The sequence below is a fragment of the Agelaius phoeniceus genome, chromosome 4, assembly GCF_051311805.1.
Source record: "Agelaius phoeniceus isolate bAgePho1 chromosome 4, bAgePho1.hap1, whole genome shotgun sequence".
In the NCBI taxonomy this organism is placed as follows: domain Eukaryota; kingdom Metazoa; phylum Chordata; class Aves; order Passeriformes; family Icteridae; genus Agelaius; species Agelaius phoeniceus.
Window position 1 is genome coordinate 14,229,115 of NC_135268.1, and position 21,838 is coordinate 14,250,952.

At 44.8% G+C, this 21,838-nt stretch overlaps 2 protein-coding genes and 1 long non-coding RNA gene across 4 annotated transcripts in view; 1 reads left to right on the plus strand and 2 right to left on the minus strand.

The window, feature by feature from the left end:
• Positions 1–5,362, minus strand: part of KLHL8 (kelch like family member 8) — a 24,516-nt gene extending 19,154 nt beyond the window's left edge. For both annotated transcript variants that reach the window (XR_013181989.1, XM_054633740.2), the window contains exon 1: positions 5,208–5,362. The gene's annotated coding sequence lies outside the window, so the exon portion shown is untranslated. The remainder of the gene's footprint in view (positions 1–5,207) is intronic.
• On the plus strand, positions 4,713–10,630 carry LOC143693930 (uncharacterized). The gene is made up of 3 exons (XR_013181990.1): positions 4,713–5,065; positions 7,351–7,494; positions 8,146–10,630. It is a non-coding gene; the product is annotated as an uncharacterized LOC143693930 (long non-coding RNA).
• Positions 10,631–13,503: 2,873 nt separating this feature from the next.
• On the minus strand, positions 13,504–20,414 carry LOC129120319 (estradiol 17-beta-dehydrogenase 11-like). The gene is made up of 7 exons (XM_054632811.2): positions 20,141–20,414; positions 17,835–17,942; positions 16,616–16,747; positions 15,870–15,976; positions 15,041–15,178; positions 14,663–14,779; positions 13,504–13,958 (listed from the first exon to the last, which is right to left on the minus strand). Exons 1-7 carry the CDS (start codon positions 20,348–20,350, stop codon positions 13,871–13,873), a joined length of 900 nt encoding a protein of 299 aa, XP_054488786.1. The 5' UTR covers positions 20,351–20,414; the 3' UTR covers positions 13,504–13,870.
• Positions 20,415–21,838: the final 1,424 nt, after the last annotated feature.

The following is a 21,838-nucleotide window of genomic DNA, read 5'->3' on the forward strand; positions in this document are numbered from 1 at the left end:
CTGCTCTAATTCAGGTAACATCTGAATTCGGTAACATCTGAAAGTGACATGATTTTGATTCAGACATTCTAGCTAAATCGTAAACTGAAGTGTAAAATTTCTCAAGTCACGTTGAGTACTTGTGTTCAGTAGAGATAAAATACCTCCATTTTGAAGCAAAAAGAAATTAAAACAATAGGCGGTGATAGGACATGAATAACATCACTCTGTTTTCCCTCATTATGAAAATAAATCCCAGGAATCCTGGTGGACAAGCCCATTGTGATAGATGAGTAATGCGATGACTGACTCTCACAATTAACAGACAAATATCATGTATACAGGTTAAAAAAGTTTTATAGATTTATAGTTATATTTTACCCCCTCACATGGTTATCAAGGGACAGCTGGATTTGGGACATCTGGGAGGGCTGGCTTGTCACTATGGTGACATCTGACCTCCAATCAGGATTTGAGGAAGAGATCTTCACCACTGGACAGTGAAGAAGGGGTTGATGGACAAAACTTCAAGAGGGGTTAAAGGGTTAAAAAGGGGAAACCTCCATTGTGAGGGGGCTGAGCACATGGCAGGGAAAATCTTTTGCTCCTGGTGTCGTAACCTTTTTTCTCTATTCAGTCTTTTGTTGTATTTTTGATAAGGTTTAATAAACCTTCCTAAACTACGAAAAGGGAGTAGCTATTTCTCACACAATCTAGACAGTGGAGTACATGGCCTCCTTTCCCCTGTGGAGCACCTCGAGAGGCAGTGTCCCAGAAAGAAGGGACCATCCTCATTCTTTGTCAGACACATGGGAGGAAGATACTTCAGTGATATAAAACAAACAAAACCATGACTGCTGCTGTAACAAAAACTAGGCAGTGTTCAGATAAGAGGTACTATGATTCCTGTAAATCCAACAGTCCTTATGATCAGTGGTACAGAAGCTGGAAAAAAGGTGGCAGAAGTGCAGGAAAAATAAAGATACAGATGAAGTTCCCCCAAGTATCCTGTATGTAATTTTGACTACCTACCCCCAAGATGAACTAAAATCACATCATGATCTGTGCAAAGAAGGGTGGTGAGCCTCCCTCAAAAACCAAAAAGGCCTTTTAATTAAAGGAAACAAGAAATTTGCCTTTGTACGTGTGGCTGTGTAAAACTAACTTGTCTAAGAGCCTGCTGAGTCTCTGTGGGTAAGGAAATGCTCTCACTGCTGCCCACAAAATCAGAACAGCAGAGGCAGCAACAAGATCTCCTCCAGTTTAATCCAGCTAACAGAGAAATGTGAGTTGTTGTCTTGTGTTGGGCTAAGAAAACTTGAACGTTTGGAGAGAGGACAGCTGGCAGAGCTAAGGAAGACCCCTTAGGGAGGGAGAGAAGTGGGAAGGGCAGGAGACAGCTGCAGTGCAAACTGCAGACAAGCAGCAGCTTTGGCAGGGATTGTGCTAGCAGCTGTTTCACTGCTCAGTCTGGCTACAGCTGCACCATCGAGAAGGAACATGGGGGAAAAAGCTGGTAAGACAAAATAGTGTAGAAAATCCTCAGTTCTCTCCCATTCTCTCTTCTCATCTTTAATTCTATTGAAGATGGTGTTGAAACATTATGCAAAACTGTTCAGATGCCCACACTAATTAGGTCAAATTAGACAAGGCTGGAAAACATGGGAACATTCAAATTACACACTGTACTACAACCCTAAGCCTACTGCACTTTTCAGCAGAAAGTTATTTAACTGAAAGAAAAAAAAAGTCAGAAACCACCCATCTAACTGGTTTAGCTTCTTTAAAACCACCAGGATTGCTTTTGTAGAAACACATAGAAAAGTTTCTTAGACAACACTAATTTACAGTTTCTAAATCCTTTCAGCATTTCAAAGGTTCTTTGCAGCAAAAAGTGACATTATTGTTTTGTTTTACTTTTGTTTCACACAGATAGCTCAGCAACAGTGAAATGGGTACAGCTAGCACCATCTCTCATAAGTCTGTATAATGAAAATCCCATCAGTGCTGCAGACACACAAGCCATGAATGAGGACTGCCCTTCCTTGGAAAAATGCAACAAAAAAGGTGTTTTGTATAGCATGAAAAACATAGTCAGTTAAAATTTCATTTTGGAAATAATTCTTCCTGGCAGTCTCTTCATGCTGTTTTGAGACAGCTTCTTCCCAGCTCGCTTTGATTCAGTGCTCAGTGAAGTTCTCCTGAGGTTTAATCCCAGCTTCCATGAAACACCAGAAAGGCCACCTGTCTCCTGGGATTTATAGAATGACAGGTTGACAATTTTGTTCAGTTTTGCATCATAAAAAAACAAACAAAACCCTCATAATGCCATGATTTATTTATGCTTCACTTTTACTTCTGAACAACCAGCAAAATCGCTCACAAGTCACAAAACAGCAAAGCAGGACTCTGCTTTGCAGATACAGGGGTAACTAAGGCATGGATTATTTACACAATGTAAAACTTGGGGAGGCCCAAAAAGTAGAAAACAAAATAAAAACCACTGAAAATCAGTGCAATGGGAGCATAGTGAAGTGCTGATGGATAGATACAAAATTTAACTAGCCTACTACATTCACAAGAACACAAAACAGTCCCTTACCAAGGAGAGGCACTATGATAGACCATATTAAAATAGTTTAATAGTCTCCACAGCAGCATTTAGTTCAGCCACTCCCAGGAAGTATTAACAGAGAGTAAAATTATTTCTAAGTCGTTTGGCAACTTCCTTTGAATTATGATTTTAAAAATTTAGGATTTTAGCTGAGGGTTAGAACCAATTCATATTTAAGTTAGATACACTAACGATAAGTTAATGATTATTAACTAGATGCTTAAGCTAAAGCTAACTGTTACATTATGAGCTTATTTACAGAAGGAAGTGGAGCAAGTGAACCATTATGGAACATATTGAAACCAGTAGAACAATGCCCAGCAACTGGACTCTATGTTAATCCATCATGAAGCAGGGGGCCTGGGATCATGCCAGAGGGTCACAGAGACCTGATGAAGACCTTCTGGACTTCATCCTTGGGACCACTGACCCAATTCAAGAGAAGAACTGCACACACATGAAGCACTAATAACCTCATTTTAATACAAAGTGGGGATGGGAGGTGCTGGGGTTATGCATATGTATTATTTTGGGAAATAAACAGAAGGCAAAATTCCTTGTGCGGTGCAGTCATGCATTTCAGGGATGATCCCACCCATGCCACCTGCCCAGTGTAATAAACATACCACTTTCTAACTTTAACTAGTTACAGTCTTTGTCTGTGATTTTTGGTTTTAATGATTCACCTTTATTCTCGACATGTAAATCAAGGCATGGTATCCACTAGAGCATTCCAGAAATGTTGCCAAACAATACTTCCCATGCACACACCAGTCCCTTCCTCCCAGGACTCTGCCTTAGCTGCCAACCATCATCACATGCTCTCATTTAGAGCTGAGATTCCCAAGATAAACAGCTCAAACCATAAAGCAGTATCACTTTCCTTTTGTCCCAGAGCTGCAAGGCTCCTTCAAAATCTGAAATCAAGAGGTGGCAGAGGTAATACAACACAAACGGCTTCACAACCCAAGATGCTACAACCATAGTAGGAAATTATTATTACAAAAATCTGTTTGGTGAAACATGCTGGTGAAGAACTAAAGCACTGGCTAACGTGGTGCTGCACTGCCTTGCATCAAATTACTGGCAGCCATTACACAAGGATCCTGTCTTTGTGTGACCACACTGATTACATTTGCCTCTACAAATAAAGAGCCAACTAGAAAACTGGATGCCAGGCTACTGGCATTCCACTATCAATCAAAAAAATAAATGAGGTTATGAACACACTGCACAGAAACCCCATGCACAACCTTGCCGAGTAACAATGCAGTCACATTTCTATCACAGCACAAGAGTTTGCACAGATTACAGGGGACTCAGCCCAAACTAACTCAAAAAATTCAGACTACATTGTTTGAAGGTGGCTGAACCTTTTGCAACTTAACCTCCATTTCCAGCAAAGGCGTATGAGACACATCTGTTGTGGTTTTCACCTGACAACACTTATGAGCCATTTTACTTGTTGTGGTACTTCTCCACAGTGTGATTTGTTTCTTGATTATCCTTGCAGAAGCCTTTGCAAACATTGCAGAAAGCCGGGTTTCTCTGAGTTTTGTAACTCTGACAAGTGTAGGACACAAAGGAATGACTAAGGCAAAGGAGGAAACACAGATACACTTCCCAGGGGGCAGTAAGCAATTGTCTTGAGTGGAGATGAAAAGGGGAACCTACCAAAGGAGGAAGCCAAGAAGCAGGCAGTTCCAAGAGCTGGGGGAGCTGTGACATCTTAAATTCTTATTTATTTGAGAAGGGAGAAGAAGCTAGGAACTTCTGAGGCCCTCCCCAGTAACAATGGGCAATTTCTTGCTGTTTTTTTGTTTTGTTTTTAACAAAAATATTTGTTGAGGGTTAAGCTAAGTGACTACTCTTTATCCTTTACGAAATGCCAATAGTGAGTTGACTAAGGCACTACCTTTGGCAGTCGTCTCCACATGGAGCAGCTTGAAACGCGGGGAATCCCGGCTCAGTTAATTTTTAATTAACATTTACCTCCTTCTCGGACAGTATGGTTGCCGGGGCTCTCTCTGTGAATGCCCCCGCAGCACAAGCCCCCCGATGCCGAACCCGGGCACGGCGCTGTCTCTGCGCTCTCTAAGCACAGTCCCGCCCTGGTAACCATTTGCACCGATTCCACCTTAATTCCCCCCACACCGGCGCTCGATCCAGCTCCCTGGCTCCGATCGCAGCGATCCCCGTGGGCGAGAACGGGGCCGGGCCGGCCCCGCGGCCCTCCCGGGAACGGCTCCGGGCCGTCCCGCCCTAGCGGGGGTGCCCCGGGGGTCGGAGCCCTCGGCGCTGCTGCGAGGAGGGGGGAGATCACGGCACCGCCCGCCACGCCGAGCCCGCTCCCGGGACCACTGAGAGGAACCTGAGGGCACCGTCCGCCACGCCGAGCCCGCTCCCGGGAGCGCTGAGAGGAACCTGAGGGTAGGGGGCGCGTTACATAAGGGCGGGGGAGCCGCCATGCCGGTACGAGCGCGGTACGAGGGCGTGGGACGGCGGGGGAAGGGCGCGGGGTGGGATGGAGCCCTCCAGGTGCGGGGGAAGGGGAGGCGTGAGGTGAGAGCCGGGGTGAGCCCCGCGGTACCCGCCCAGTGCCCACCCCGCTCACCTGCGCTGCCTCTGCCGCCGCGGCGGGTCCGGCGGAGCACCCGCCGCCCGCCAAGGGGCGCCCCGTGCGCATGCGTCGCGGGGCGGGGGCGGGGTGGGGGCAAGGCCGGAGCCTGGCGGCGCTTCCCGCGCTCCCGCCTCCTCCCGCGCTCCCGCCCCCTCAGATTCGCGGGGGAAGACTGGTCTGTCTTTTCCCTCGGCGGGGTGTGTGGGAAATAGACTTTCCCGGTTCTTGGCGCAAAAAAGGGTTGCTCTTCAGCGGGAAGCAGAAGCAGGCAGAGCAGCTCCTGAGAAATACCATGACCCTGTCGCTCTAGTTAGCGCAATCTCCACCGGAATAATCTACCCCCCTTCTTGAGGGGAAGCCGTGAGGAGTGGCTGAGGTCACTTGGTCTGTTCAGCCTGGAAAAGAGGAAACTGAGGGGAGACCCTATTGCAGTTACAGCTTCCTCGGGAAGGGAAGCGAGGGGCCAGGCACTGAGCTCTTCACTCTCCTGACCAGTGACAGGACCCGAGGAAACAGCCTGAAGCTGTCAGGGGAGGTTTAGGTTGGATATCAGGAAAAGGGGTGGTAGAGGGGTGGTTGTTCAACCACCCACAGGGTGTTTGGGCACTGGAACAGGCTCCCTAGAAAACTGGTCACAGCACCAAGCCCGACAAAGTTCCAAGAAGCCTTTGGACAATGCTGTAAGGCACAGGGTGTGACTCTTGGGAATGTCCTGTGCAGGGCCAGGATTTGGACTCAATGATCCTTGTGTCCAAATGTCCCTTCCACATCAGCATGTTCTGTGATTCTTTGATTCTTTAATAAAGATCAGAGTGATCCTGCTTCAGATTTTGAAGGAACTGCTCTCCATGAGTTCAGCGAGAGAAGGATGTAATACAGAGAAGGAAAGGCTGTAGCATCTCCTTCCTCTTCACCTGTCCACCAGCTCTGGTCTCTACAAGTGTATATTATATCTATAGCTATATGCATATATCTACATCTATATACACATCATGCAGAGAGATACATACAGCCCCTCCAGTACAGGAGTACATTTCCCCAGTACACACTTTCCCCCTGGTTTGATTTGATAGTCTCTTTTTTAGTAGTATCTTTCTCTACCTGTGGAATAATAAGTGTAAGCCTTGGTCCCATTTGGTCAAAGCTTGACTTCAGAACTTGAAAAGAATTGGCCAGGAAGGTTTTGCAGGCTGTTAGAACCAAAGAAAGACCTTATGAAAGAAATAGATGCCTGGGGAGTATGGAGTCTTCCTTGCATAAAAGCAAGCACAGCTTGCCAAGTGAAAGTGCCAGTCACCTCCTGCCCCATGGATCAAGAGCCCAATAGATTTCCCAATTCCATACTGCAGAGCTGAAAGCTGGACTCCCACTGGATGCCAAATGTGCATAATAATTCTAGGATTTCCTTTTTTCCTGAATCCAACACAATTCTGCTGAAAGGCAGGAAGGTGTTTTATAAATCCCTATTTATCTGAGAATCAGTGGCTGGAGCTTTGCAGTTCCACACAGAGAACACATATACTGTTTTTAGGAGGAGATGCACATCTATTTAGGAATCTTTAAAGGCAAAAATGTCCAACTAAATAACACTTCTGTTTGAGGTGGTCTGTTTGACAAAGTGACAGAACACTGTCCATGAAAATATGGTGATCATTGTTATTATCTCAAATATATCTGATGGGCTTGGGTTGTTGTTCCACACCCCTGTGTCTTTTATTCCATAAAGGACAGAGGCAGTGAAAATTCAGTGGCAAACAGCTGAATTGATTATATGATGTGCTTATCAAAAAATTGCACTAGTTGTGACCAACCCAGCACATTTAGGTTTTACATAAATCTCAGAAAATTCCAGTTCAGTGATGTATTTTTTATGGTTTGTTGGTTTGTTTTTTGGTTGTTTTTTTCCTGAACATAAAAATCTCAAGCAATCCTCCTTAAGTTCATCCATGTTTTTGAAAGGTACTAACCTGAATGTATGTGGCAGAGAGGTTGCTGTCCATGTAGAGTTTCCAGAAGGCTGGAATCGGACAAAGTGACCTGTACAGACTTGTGTTTTGCAGATTTCTCCTCCTCTTCTATCATAGTGTACGCTTATATTCCCTATTGGCCTCAGAGTTTCTACATCATATACCCACAGTGTCCAGCCTGGAAGCTGCTTTACTTCCCCAGACTGGTTCTCTTCAAGATGAAAGCCTGACATCTAAGAAGTGCCAAGGGAGGTAATATTATCTTCCAGCTTTCTCAGACAAGTGTTGGGGATTGAAGCAAGGTCTGTGAAAAGGTAAAGTCATCAGTGGGCAGACTGCTGTTCTAGATGAGGAACTTTGCTCTTATTTCTGGCTTTGAGAGTTAGTGATACTGCTTCTAATATATTGTGTCTCTCATCCAATGCTCCTGGAAACCACCAAAAAGGCTCCGATTGACTTCAGTCATAGTTTGATCAGGCCTTCAACCCACAAAGATGCCATTGTTTGGTTTTACTGCCATTGTGGTGCTTGGCATAGTGCTGCTCCTGCTCACACATACATTCAGATACATACATCCACTAACTCCTCACAAGCAGTGCTGTATAGGGGCAAGATTTAATCCCTTATGACAGAAATAGGTTATAATTTCCTGGATGTCAGCAGACTTTGAGGCTGAATTTCTGGTGATCTATTGTGACTGTTCTGGTAAATGCTTTACCTCTGTTCTCTTAGAAAATGTAAAATAAGTATTGGTCTGGATTCTCTCAAAGCCTTGAGTTTAAAATTGTAGAAGCTTTTTGCAATTGTAGAGACCTGTAAAACTTCAGTAGTTTGTCTTCCTGTTCTAAAGGCAGTAAATTTTAAAATATTGCTATTCCCTGATAGTAACAATTCTCAAAAGAAAAAAAAATACAACTTAAATAGCTGGATTTTTGTGTGTGTGGTTTTGTTTTGTTTTTTTTCAGCTGTTTCAGAGGGAAAAAAGGAAGTTCACTTGGTCCAAAAGACAAGTCATGACTTGGCAGCTGAGGAACAAGACATACCCTTGAGTGAAAAAGATCTTTGGGTGTTGAGTGACTGTGGCTTTGTGTGCTAATATCAGCTACATCAGCATGAGACAGATATGTCTACGAGGTGAAAACCCACAGGAGCATCAACACCTTCCTTGAGGAAGCTTTGAAGAGAAAATGAGTGCCAGGTAGCTGTGTCTTGCCAAGAAGATGTCATGCAATGGGTATAGCTTTGCACCATGTTACTTGACATCTTCCAGAGATCCTGTGTTAGCTGCAGGATGAAGAACAATTCTTTCCCCAAACTTCTTAGTCCACAACTGCACTAACACAGCCATACCCACTGCCAGGCTCCAAGGTAGCAGGTAATCATGGGGCTACACATACAAGCAAACCATCTCTTTCTTAGTGCCTTTGAGCTAGCACTGAGGTAGCTCAGCACTGCACAGCACAGGCATTATCTAAAATGGCCTTTAGAGTATTGAGGATCATGCTTTAGGATTTGGCTGCCTGTGATCCATATTATGTTTGTAAGCACTTGGGAAGGTCAGTGTTTAATGTAACTGTGCATGGAGAGTCCCAAGTTTCATGACCTCCAAAGCATCAGATGTGCTGTGTGTGACAGGGCAAAACTGAAATAACCCATGTCTTGAAAAACAACTATCTGAAAAATCTCTGCTGCTGCTTCCTTATCTATAGGCCTGTGGCTTACATCAAATTTTGTCATCCTGCTGAAGGAGAGTACACCTCTGTCTGGCATGTTTCTTCCCTTTTATCTCTTCCCTGCTCCTAAGGAGAGAGAGAGCATGAAATGAGCTACAAACTCTCCTGCTCCTAAATTGGTTACTGATTAACCATATGGATTAAGCAAAAATCCTTGTGAGTCAGGATTTCTTTATCTAGAAAATGAACATGTGAACAGTGAGTATAAACTGTGTTCATAAAATGATGCATTTTAATGATTCTCAGTCACTCATTCCTAGTGTCATGTCCATTACAACTGACCCATGTAAAAGGAGTCTCCTTTCCAAGGTGTCTCCGTAGTCCTGTGCAGAAAATCTCAGTATCTCAGAAGCTGTTAGCTGTAACTGTGTCTCTGTTAATCAGTATCCTGATTGATTTTGGTTGGTTTGGTTTGGTTTTTTTTGCACAAGAACTGACAATAGCTCTGAGTGACCTAAAAGGGTACTTCTAAGGAAATAACTGATATAATATTTCAATAGGCAAATTGAATTTTATTTCTATATCTTTTATTTTAAAGAAAGCAAGCAAGCAGCACTGGGTGTGCTGTGAGTGGAGTAGAGCGGTGACTCCCTGGCCACACAGCGCTGCTTGCTTGCTTTCTTTAAAATAAAAGATATGGAAATAAAATTTAGTTTGGCAACAAAATTTTATATCATAACTAATTAATCTAACTTTTTTTGCTTTTTCCGGCCCATACTACATTGCTTGCTCTAAATCATGGTGAAGCCTCCTCCAAGACAAGTTCATTAAAATCCCCTTAAAATTGTACTTGTGTTTAAAAGGGCTTTTGGTACAATTTAATGTCTAAGAGAGAGAGGAGGATGGAAGTGGAAATGTGCCACATGAGCATATGTTCAGCTGGGAAGGTAACATTAATGATAAGGCTGTGCAGCCAGAACTGGTGTTAACAGCACATGCATACTTTGAGGATTTAGAGAACTGAACTACACATAAATACTTGCTTTTTCCCCTTCCTTGTTTTTCATACCAGAGAAACTTAAATCTTGTCTTTTGCCAGTATAATTCCAGTGTAACTACACAGAAATCACTGAAAGAAAATAAATGCAGACCACCACATCTGCATAATATTAAAGCCAGCTATTACACAATTTTCAATTTTTCACCTCTCTTAGAATGCAGGTATCAGTTCTATAAGGCTCCAAAAAGTCCTTATGTACTGTATTCCAGGTCAGCACTGCAGAGGGAAGCAGCAGCACCTCATTATGGAAAAGCAATGTGACCATCAAAGGATTAGTGCAAGCTCCTGCTCAGGTTTTGAGTTTTTCTCCCATTAGAGATTGACTACCTCATTATTAGCAAGCTGGGAGGCACTGGTGAACATGAGTGTCTGGAATTCCTTTATATAAAAATACTGCCACTATTTGGCAGTGTTTGGGGGGGACACAAGACAGATGATGGACTTTGGACCTGGTTAACATAAGAGATTTGATAACAGGATGCCCAGGCAAAAGCAAACGGAACTTTGAAAATGAGACCTAGATTGCAAGAAGATTAAATCAGACAGGTTAACCAGAAAAAGAAAATCTCATTAAACTCTGCAAGCAAGAGACATTGCTATATGCATAAATTTCTGTATGTGATTTCAACCTAATCATTGTAGTACACATTACTAGTCTCCCTAAAATAGTATATAAGCATATATATCCCACAATAAAATCAGATTCTGATCACTGAATCAGTCTGCCTGTCTCTATCCATCTCCGACAACTATTGTCACCAGATTATTTTTGAGCATTGAGTGTATCTTCTTGTTGCAGCACCAGTTTAACTAGAATGTTTCTTGAAAATCATTTTGAATGTGATGATTTAGAAAATGACCAGCTATGAACATTAAAAGGCTGAGAACACAGAGAGGAAATAGTTTGCACAAGAACAAGTTGCATCCTAGAAGCACCTGTCTTCTTGGATAAATGTAAGCTTATTCATACTCTGGTAGAAGTTTTGCAGTAAAGCTACAATCCTACGATTCTCTTGATGATGAGCTCAAAAAAAGCAAGGGACCTGCTTGGAAAAAGGAAAAAATGCATGGTCAGATAATAGATGCGGAATGAAAGAATCTGAGAGATTGAAGGTACCAAAAAGTTGAGTCAGAATTTTTGCAGACAGTTTTGCAACACTCTCAACCACCAGTGATCTCAGATGCTTAATTTCAGTGGTAAAGTGTAAAAAACCACAAAACAATACAAAAACCCATCCTGAACTGCTGGGTTCAGGAGATTCTGTGCATTTAGAAATCCATGTTCTGAATTGCTGCCTAAAATTGCCTGGATTTTTATGCATACTGGTACTACCTGCAAGTATTAAAAAGTAGTGTCCTAGTCATGACACTGGAGCATTGGTGCTAGCAGACAGTACAGCCTGTAGAAGTACAGCCCTGATTTTCTCTTGTAAGTGGCCTAGGTTTGTGCCAAGAAACACAGGTTGAGCTGATTCTCCTAACATTCTGAGTAGGATTCAAGGACTTTGGAAAAATGTGGCAGAGCCAGTCTCCAAAGAAGTACCCTCAGACTTTGCTGAAGAGACAGTCCAGGTGGCAGTGCTGTGGGGACTTTTAGTCCACGCCATTAGAAATTCTGTAAGTAGTTCACCTTTATGCCTCTTGCTTTGGGGACCAGAGCCCCTGTCACCTGGCAGGGCATTCCCAACCCTGCTGGCAGCAGCCCTTCAGGGAGTACACAGTGCACCTGGCACATGAAATCCCTCTGGGGCCCTCCCTCTCCTGTGCTTTTTAAAAGCAGAACAGCTGGAAGAGCTGAGGAAGGCGCTCCATAAACCTCTAGCCAACATCATGGGGCTTTTAACTGAGCTGTTGCTCATCATGTCTGAGGGAGACTACGCTGACTCCAGCACAAAGATTTTGAGCTAGGCGCTTCCTATTTTTCTCTTGGAACCTAGTTCTCTGCTGAATTAACACATCAGCATTTGAGCCAGACCCCAATTGCACAGCTCAGTGGTGCTGTCCTTTTCCTGGCACAGGGCTCCAGTCAGTGCTGGGGCCAAGAAGAGGAGGCAGGGAGGACATGGAAGCACAAGAGACATCTCAGCAGGAGGCAAAGCACAGGGCCAGAGTCACTAACCTGACTCATAAGGAGTCCTTAGGCCAGGGTGTGAGGTATCACTCTTCAAATTTGGGACTTAGCTGTAGGTGGCTGCATGAAACCTACTCACATGGACTCCTGCTGGGCACCCATGCATGACCAGAGTTTGGGCTAAGCTTCAGTTGAGTGTTGTGGCCAGAAAGAGAACTGAGGAGCCTGGGAGGCTTGGTGCCTCAATTCTGTCCCTGGTGTTCAGGAGATGAAGGCTGAAATCCTTGGGTTTTGTCTGGTTTTTATGCCAAGCAGAAGACTTGGAAACTCAAGCAACATAGAGAAGAGCAAGTAGCTCTCATTTGTGACAGGCCTGTCCTCTCAGAAAGAGCTGAGTATGTAGTTCAAATAGAAGGATGGAAAACCAGCTTATTTCAGAGTAGACAAAAGTCACTAAGTTACTCTACTCAGATTTAGGGGATGCCACTGAGGCAGGGAAAACAGACTTACAAAATAGCTTACTGAAAATGCATGCAAATTGTACAAATGCTTTGGGGGTTGGAGAGTCTGGGTTTTAAATACTTTTAAGTACATCTAACACTCTTGGAAATTTGCTTACCTTTTCTTTCTTTTCTTTTTGCTTTCTCTATGAAGCAAAATATCCAAAGCTGGGAACTTGAGCTTCACTCACCCTAAGTGTCCTGTTACATGAATGTTCCATGAGCAAAAAGGAAACTATTTTTGTGTCATTTAGCTCATCTAGCAACTATTTGTGCTGATGGCAGCAAAGCATTTACCCGTTGCCTGCTAAGAGCAGGAGGGGCTGGGTGATGAGGGCTCTTCCTTTTCTGAAGAAAAAGAACCTTGGTTTACAGAACAACTTGAAAGGCTCAGGTGAACAGGACAGATTCCAACTGTGCCAAAGGTGGCAGCGTGTTCAGGCCTGCCTGGGATGGCTGTGGGCCAGCAGTGCCTGCAGCAGGAATTGCACAAGTGGTGCACAGATCCTCTGTGCTCTGGAGGGGTCTTTGACCCATGTGTCAGCAGCTGCTGCTCTCTTGGACCCCAGGCCAAAGACCTTCAGGTATTTCACCTCCTGTGCCATCAGAGCAGGCCCCTGGCTTGTGATGAGGAGCTGTGTGAAGGCTCATCTGGAGCCTTCCCCTGCAGCCCCTGGCCTAGCCTTGGCCCTGGCACCTGTGTGGGCTGCACTTGTGGCACCCAGTCATTTGTAGAGAAATAATGCACTGTTTTCACGAGGAGGTGTTTTAAAGATGTCTGGAAAGTGCACAGGAGCAATGTGAGCAATGATACAGGGAAAGGTGTATTCCTTGATACTGTACCTTAAATGCATCTCTAGGACACAATTATGACTTTCACTGCCAAGAGACACTGTGGTCCTTGTGTTAAAGAACTTATATGCATTTATTCATATAAAGGCATATTGATAGTGCAAAAGCGTAATTGATAATCAATGTAATTAGGTATATTACATATAGACCTGTATTATTTCAGGTTTTTTTCTACAAAAATATGGGAAATTCAATGTTCTTTAGAGCATTTTATAATTCAACAATATAAATTGAGGTGAAAACAGACTACCCACCTTTGTGGGAATTCCTGCCTTCCTCAGCACAATGAGACAAATGCAATGGGATGTACATTCAAAGCAGCCCTTCTGGAGCTGTATCACTGCTTTGCTCACACTCCCTGTTATGCAGCTGTGTTCCAGCTGCAGGTGTGGGATAAGCCCTTAGGTATGCCTGGGAATGGTGGCCTGGAAGCACCTGCCTGAGCTCTGTTCTGAATCAAGGCAGCTGAACTACGCTCAGCACATGTTCTCTTTTCACTGGTGCTTCTGGGAAATGAGAATCAATTCTTGCTTTTCACTGTGTGCTTCTCTGCCCAATGACTGCATCAAACTTAACTTCAGCCATCTTCTTCAGAAGGTTCAGGGCACGTTCTGGGAACACCCTGGAAGAGACAGTAACATGAAATTAAAAGTGAGATAGAAACTTAAATTATGGGAAAAAGTGTCACTGCAGGTGAGAGAAGAGCTGGTCTGGCAGCAGAATGCATGCACACATATGAACTTAGACTATGTATTATACTGGGTATTATTTCCTAAGGACATGTAGGCCTTGTCAATCTCTGACAAATTTTAACTCAAATCCCACTCATCTTTTTTTATGACAATTCCAGGACAGGTATGTACCAACCATGATTTCGGCTACAATATTGCTGCAGAATCCAGAAAGTTTTCATACTGAACATAGACACAAGTATTTCCTTTCTCTTTGCAACAGAGCCCTTTAAAAGCAAATTTTCCAGCCTCAATGGCCTGAATTTTTGGTGTTGACATGGAGAAACAAACACTCAGGTCCTGATCTCATTCTGGGGCTATGCTGGGGCTGCTGTTTCAGAGAATGTAGTGGCCTGTAGAGCAGTGAAGCTCTGCACTGACACCAGTCAGCTGCAGCAAGTGGTTCAATGCAAAGGCCTGTGAGAGGGCTCAACAAAATCTCAAGATGGTGTCTGCTGCTGTCACTGGAAAGAACCACTGCATTATTAACTACCCTGTGATATGTTCTAAAATACAACTTTATCTTGAATCAGATTTTACAAGTTTGAGAGTACACTCAGCAGGTTACGGTTGATACATTTTTAGCCCTACTCACCTTTCAAGCAGTAAAGCTATGCTCTGATTTGATGGAACAAAAACCATTTTCTGGTTGGTCACTATTCCTTCCATCAAAGCCTGTACGACTTCTTCAATCTCCAAAATCTTTCCAAGCCTACACAGGAAAGCAAACACATAAGAGCTGCAGTGATAAAAAGGAGTGGTACCAGGTGATCTAGGAGGCTTCACAAATGTACAAACTCAGGTAATTCAAATGCAACAATTACATGGGTTAAAGGACATTGCAGATTTTCTTTAGTTAATGATACAAACTGTTGTTATACAGCCAGCTGGAACAGAGGCCTAAAGCTGGGGATAACATGCAGTGTCTTACTGCAAAGAAGGAAACACAGGAATGCAGAGTATTGAGAGTTACCTTGTAGTGGGGTTTTTGACAAATCCAGTGTTTATAAAAACCGGACAAAGGCACGTTGTTTTTATTCCATCCTTTCCAAGGACAGACAGCTCCTCTGTCAGAGCTTTATGAAATCCAACTGCAGCAAACTTGCTTGAGCTGCAGGAAGGGAGAAAGTACAAATGAGAAGGCAGAAATCCTATTTCCACCTTTCTACCAATGCAAATGGCTTAAACAATCATACACAAACGGTACAGGGTAGGATGCAAAACCCTCCAAATAATATAATCCAGCTGAGAGGCAGAGCAAGGATTATATTAACTTTATGTGTGCCAGATTGTAGTGCTGGATAAGATATTGAAACTTGTGGAGTAATTGTGGAAAGCAGACAGGATAGGAACAGGCAAACAAAGCAGAGATGAAAACATCAGGAGATCGTAGAAAACATTAACTAGTGTGTGTCAATTGATGCACATCCAATTTTTCCCATGAGAGAAGATTCTTGGAAGGAATGCATCATGAATGTCTGAAATTAGGAAGGATGGGCAGGGTAGAAATGGAGATTAACCTCTGACTACTTATTGTATCACACAGGAGCATCTCAAATCAACTGTGTGTGTTTTGAAATAGTGGGATATTATGCAAGCAAAATGTAGAGGAGGAACAACCTGCCACAGAAATAGGTGTGGGCCATAAGTTTCAATGAATTCCAAAAGAAATAGATATCACATGCCTATTCTTTCATACAAACGTTGCTCACGATTCAGAGCTAATTACTTGGTACTTGCTGATGGAAAAGATGCAATTAAAATTTTTAAAAATTAAGCAAGCTGATTTCAAAATGACTTACCAATATGCCACCATGAAAGGAGTCACAAAATGACCTGCTGCTGAAGCCACCGTGACAATGTGCCCATAGTTGTTGTTCATCATGACTGGCAGGAAAGCTCTCGTGGTCTTGGAAGTCATTTAAACCAAGAGGCAAAATGCAGGGGACAGGAAGGAGGAAAAGAACATGGTTTTCTTAGGCATACTCAGCGCTGACTCTCAGTGTTATTCACCACGTGGCCAAAGCTATCCCTAAAGCTATGAGCTGCACAGCACCTCAGATTCCCAGAGCCACAGGGATACCTGCTCTCTGACCAGTGGTGCAGCTCCAGCAACCTGCTCTCCAAAGGCTGCAGCAGTTAGCCATAAACAGGAAATGGTTTTCACATCTTTCTTTTGCTGCTTTTAAGGTTTCAGGCGTCAGCAGAAATGCTGGCAGGGTCTCAGCCCCAGCACACACAATAAACCACTTGTCAATCTATGGCTTCTCTTTTCTTCTGCCACAAACAAGTACTGCTGAAGCCCTCCCACCCTGTCAGCCGCATGACACCTCTGATAGAGGCTTCTGTGCATGCTGCAGATGAGGCTGCCACCAGCCAGCTCACATCAGCAAGGAGCCATTCCAGTTTCCCAGCACACAGTCTGCATGGGTGCCCCTGTGCTGTAACAGTTCATTTGGTAATTTCACTGCTAATCATGGCTGGACTAAATATGCATCCTCACTGACACTCCCAAACAACTGCATCTATAGATGGTGGTGGCCCTTACCCACATGTGACCCAGAATGTTGACTTCAAACATCCTTTCTATCTGGTGGTCCTGAGTCGAGAGAAAGTCGGCAGCTGTAATCACACCAACATTGTTCACCAGGACAGTCACATCCCCAATATCCTTCTTCACCTTTAACAGAGAAAACAAAAGCCCAAAATTGTGTCTGTTACTCAGGAGGAGGAAAAAAAAATGTAAGGGTGGGGAAGATGAACCATAATTAAATTCTTAAGATTGCATCTTCAAGGGAGAAGGAGATCATGCCACATTTCCAGATGTGGCAGGAACTTTGCAGTAGAGCCATGGAATCTGCTTTAGATCTGATTCTTCCCCATTCATTAATGTCAGTATTTATTGTGTTCCACAAACTGTGCACAGTTTGGACCATGTAGTCACAATTGGTGTGGGAAATGGATTTGTAGAGAGTTCTCAGGGCCTGACAGAAAGTCCTCACAGTATGCATCCATATGCAAACCGAGACAAGAAATGCTGACTTAGAAATGCCATGGAAGAGGACAGATATTGTTGAGAGAGAAATGGAGCTAGAGAAAAGTTTCAAAAGATGGCCTTGCAAATAAGACTAGATACTTTGGAGAAATAGAACTATGAATCATGCATTGTATTGGGGCCCACGAGGGGTAGTTTTAGATGATGGACTTTAAGGCATCTACAGCATGGTGTGGCAAAAAGCTGATAGGTCAAGAAATGCTTAAAGTGTATTGTAATTAGGAAATAGTTGGCTTCTGATTGTGATGGTGTGAATTATAACATCTGTATTGTCTCACCCTTCTCAGAAGACTAAAAATGGAAAAAAAGTTTTTAAAACGCCTCTCAGTTGCCCCATCTCTGGGTCAGGAAAAGGGTATTGTCCAACAACACTTGGGACCATAGAGGTACAGACTGTTTTGAGGCAGCTGGGCCACAGCCATTACAACAAAATGTTTCATATGTTCTCAGTGCTATGTTCCTTCAGAAGCTGCAACCCTAGAGAGCAAACTTGGCAAGAGGATGTGATATGCTGGAGCCTCCCAAACAGGATGAGACTGGCTGTGATCTTGGAAATGCTACAGCACTCTGTGTCCAGAGAGCAGTGAGGAATGGAGAGCTTCCAGGGGCTTGCATGATTTGTGTGCAACACAAAGTCTTCTCTAGTTTTCCTGCCTTCTCTGGAAATCAAGCATGGTTGGGAAAGCCTTTGGCCCTGCCCCTGCTGCCCCACCTTGTCTGCAGCGCTGTAGATCTCCTCCCGTTTGCTGCAGTCCACCACGAAGGTTTGAACAGTGGCTCCCAGCTTCTGGCATTCTGCTGCCGTCTCCTCAATGCCGTGCTGGAAGAGGCAAAGAGAAAGACACCGTGCCCAGCTGTCCCCTCACCACAGCTGAGCAGCAGAGGCTGAAGATGTTCCTGGATTGAGCAACCACTGCCCAGCCCCTGAACAGTTCATAGCTACCCAAGGAAAGATCTACAGGTGGGGTTGTTGAAAGAATAGGCATTCCATTTGGCAATTTTGGACCTTTGTAGAGTTACTACCAGAAAGGAAAATCACAGAATCTTGAAATGGTTTGTGTTGGAAAGGATCTTAAAGACAATATAGTTCCAACCTGCCCTTGCAATGGGCAGGACACTAGATCAAGTTCTCTATTCAATCTGGTCATTAGTATTTCAAGGGATGAGGCATCTCTAAGTTCTCTGGGCAACTTGTTTTAGTACCTTACCATCCTCAAAGTAAAGAATTTTTTCCTAATATCCAATCTATCATCATCTCATTCAGTTTGAAGCCATTTCTCTCTGTCCTGTCACTACATGCTCTTGGATATACTCTCTATTCATCTTTTTGTAAGCCTCCTTCACATGCTGGAAGGTTGCAATTAAGTCACTCCAAAGCCATCTGTATTCCAGGCTGAACAATCCCAATTCTCTTAGCCTTAGGAATGTGGCAACAAGAGTGAATTTGGCTTGGTAAGGCACACATAGCAGCAAAAATAGGACACACAGTGCCTATCACAGCACAGCAGGCAGCACTGTGAGTATAAACAGAGCTCATGCAACAGAGGCCTGGCTGACACCCTGAGGTGGCTCTATGCATTTCTGTATTCACATGCTGGGTGTGAGAAGAGCCACACTTGTATTGGATCTGGCTGAGATAGAATTAATTTCCCCACAGCATCCTCACAGTGCTGTATTTTGCACTAGTTCCTAGGAAGGGGTTGACAACACACCCGTTTTTTGGTTGCTGCTGAGCAGTGCTGATGCAGCATCATGGCAGTGTTCCCAACATTCCCCGCCCCATCAGTAGAACCTGGGAGGGGACAAGTAGGAAAGCAGAGCAAAACTGACCAAAGAGATATTCCATATCATATGACAGCTCAGATATAAAAGCCAAGGAAAGGAGGAAGAGGAGGGGCATCTGGTATTTACAATGTTTGCCTTCCGGAGTAAGCACTCGCCAGGATGTGGGTGATCATCTCTTGCTGATGGGAAGTAGAGAATAAAATTTTTTTTCTCTTTGCTTCTGTGCACACAACCTTTCAGCTTTGCTTTAGCAAACTGCCTTATTTCATCCGACAAGTCATCATTTCCCACGTTATTTCCTCTGCCCAGTCCAGCTGAGAAGAGGGGATGATAGAGCAGCTTGGTGGGCACCTGGCATGCAGCCAAGGTCAATCCACGGCAACTACTCACAGTGCAAAGAGACTTTCCTTACAGGATTGCACTTGACACACACAGAACAGAAGCTTCTGTTACTGTATCAGCTCACTAAGCCAGGGCAGAAATTATTTTGCTGTTGTCTTGTCCCCAGGTGCCAGAAGGCCGTGCCAGTGGGGCCCTGTGCTGGGGTCTGTTTTGCAGCTTCAGGATAACACAATTAGCTTCTTTGCTGACCCAATGTGTCAGAAACAGAAAGCCCAGCCTTTCACCCACCCTGCTGCACCTACACCCAGCAGTTTACCTTGATCCCTTCTGAATACCATGCTGCATGTTTGTATCTGCCCATCCTCCACTTGCCAAGGTCCTTTACGCGTGCAGCTGCCCAGAGGGCAGCCGGGCTCACGTACAGCCCGGCACAGGGATGCTGCTGGTGAGAGTGCAGAGAAAACACACCTCCCAGCACTGCACAGAAAACACCCGAGGCTACGGAGAGAACAATGAAGGCAGACCTGCTGCTCTTTGCAAACAGCCTTCTGGTATCAGCGGGCTTTCTCTGCCAGCCCAGGCAGCAGCTCCACCAGCAGCTTCCCGAGCACTTCTTTCCCTGTCGCAGGTGCTCTGCCGGGTGTTGCCTGCTCCCTGCCGAGTAGCACCGAGTGACTGTGGGACCAGAGCCCCACATCCTCTGCTGCAAGTGGGGCCAAATCCTCTCCTGGCGCTCAGCATCCCAGCCGCAGGAGCCAAGCGGGAGCCGATGGGAGCGGGCTGGAAGGGGCTGGGCGATGAGGGTGCAAAGTGGTGCTGCCCTTCTTACGCCCCTAAATGCCCCGTGGACTCGGAGGTCACACGGAGTGAGCTCATGAGTGTGTCCATTACCTTATTGATGTCCCACAGGACCAGCCTGCTGTGGCGCTTGGCGAACTCCAAGGCGGTCGCTCGCCCGACGCCATGGCCAGCGCCCGTGATGAGCACCAGCTCCCCGGCGAGAGACTTTCTCCTCACAGGCACGAACAGCTTCACAAAAGCCTCCAGGTAGGAATAGAGAAGCGTGGCCAGGAACAGGAGAAGCTCCAGAAACAGATTCATTGTTTTCCTGGAGCTCTTTCGAGGACCGAACTGAACTTTAATCTCTTTTGTAGGGACCCGCGGGTTGTTGATTTACCCGCTGCCGTCTCAGTGCGCGCCGCGGGTCCCGTCAGCGCCCGCAGGATCCACCCCAGCACCGGCGGCTGCTCCGCCCAGCTTTCCCACGCTGACCTCCCGGTGTCCCTGTGCTGGTGGCCCTGTGGTGGCGCTGGGTGAGCGGTGCAGAGGAGCGGCAGTCTGCACTCCAACCTGCCCTCGCAGAACTCTGATCGCCCTGCAGCTAAAAGGACGTACCGGACGTGGATAAAGAAACGTGGCTTTTAGGGCGTTTTCTGCCCTCTTGGCTAAGGAAAACAGAGACGATAGAGGAGTGCGAACCCCTCTGTGTTCTGCCCTTGGTTTTGATCTGTCAGTTGTCCCAACTGTTCATTCTCTGCTTTGTTTGTCCCCACACAGGTGGCAGGCCTTCCTGTTCCTCTCTCAGGCCCCTGTATCAAGGAAGCAGCAAAACGTGTTCTTGTTTGTCATTTGCTGCAGGTGGAAAATGGACGGAAGGGGCAATAAAATTGCTCATCCAGTTTACTGACAGAAGCATCTTGAAGGTCCATTCTACTCTGTATTGTAATTCTTTTCAATTTTTGTGCTTTGCACCTGTCAAGTCGCTCAGTGCCATAAGGTCCTTGAGCAGTTTTCTTCATGGTCCTTCTTTCCATTGCATCTCTGCAAAGCCTGCCTGGTCAGCAGGCTTTGTCCCCTACCATCCTCTTCCAGGTCCCTTAAGGAAAGCTGAATGAGACAAGTCCTTTCAACTTCTGGAACTCCACAGGTGAGCTCTTGCCTAGCTGTTTGTCTTATGTCTTTTATTTAGTTATCCATACTGAGACCTTCCATCATGCTGCTGCTGCTTAGTTTCCATAACTCCTTTGAAAAATAGCATTAAATTGCATGGATTGGAATATTTTTATTTAATTTAGTCTAAATCACATAACTCATGCTTGGACTCAATTGTATATAATGGAGTATCCAGAGCCTTAAGCAGAACAGGAATGCTTATAGGAAATAGGAGAAAAGTACTTTCAGGTGTTTCTTCCAGCTCTATCAATGTAACTCATGGCCTTTCCTGGAAAGGATTGCTGACCTTACTCCTTCACTTTTCGGTTAGAAAATCTGATGTATCGCTGTCATGTTCATCATTTTGTTTAAGGATGTTTTTGAGCTTCCTGGGGAAGAGTGAAGGGTTCACAAACATCTAACAACTGACAAAAATCACGTCCAGTTAACACTACAGTTTTTAAAAAGTATTATTTTTGCCCTGGCTGCAGCTCACCTTAACTGTGGGAGAGTGGGCCTGTTCCAGCAGAGAGATTTTGAGCTAGATGCATCCTATTTTTCTCCTGGAACCTAGTTCTCTGCTGAATTAACACATCAGCATGTGGGCCAGACCCCAATTGCACAGCTCAGTGGTGCTGTCCTTTTCCTGGCACAGGG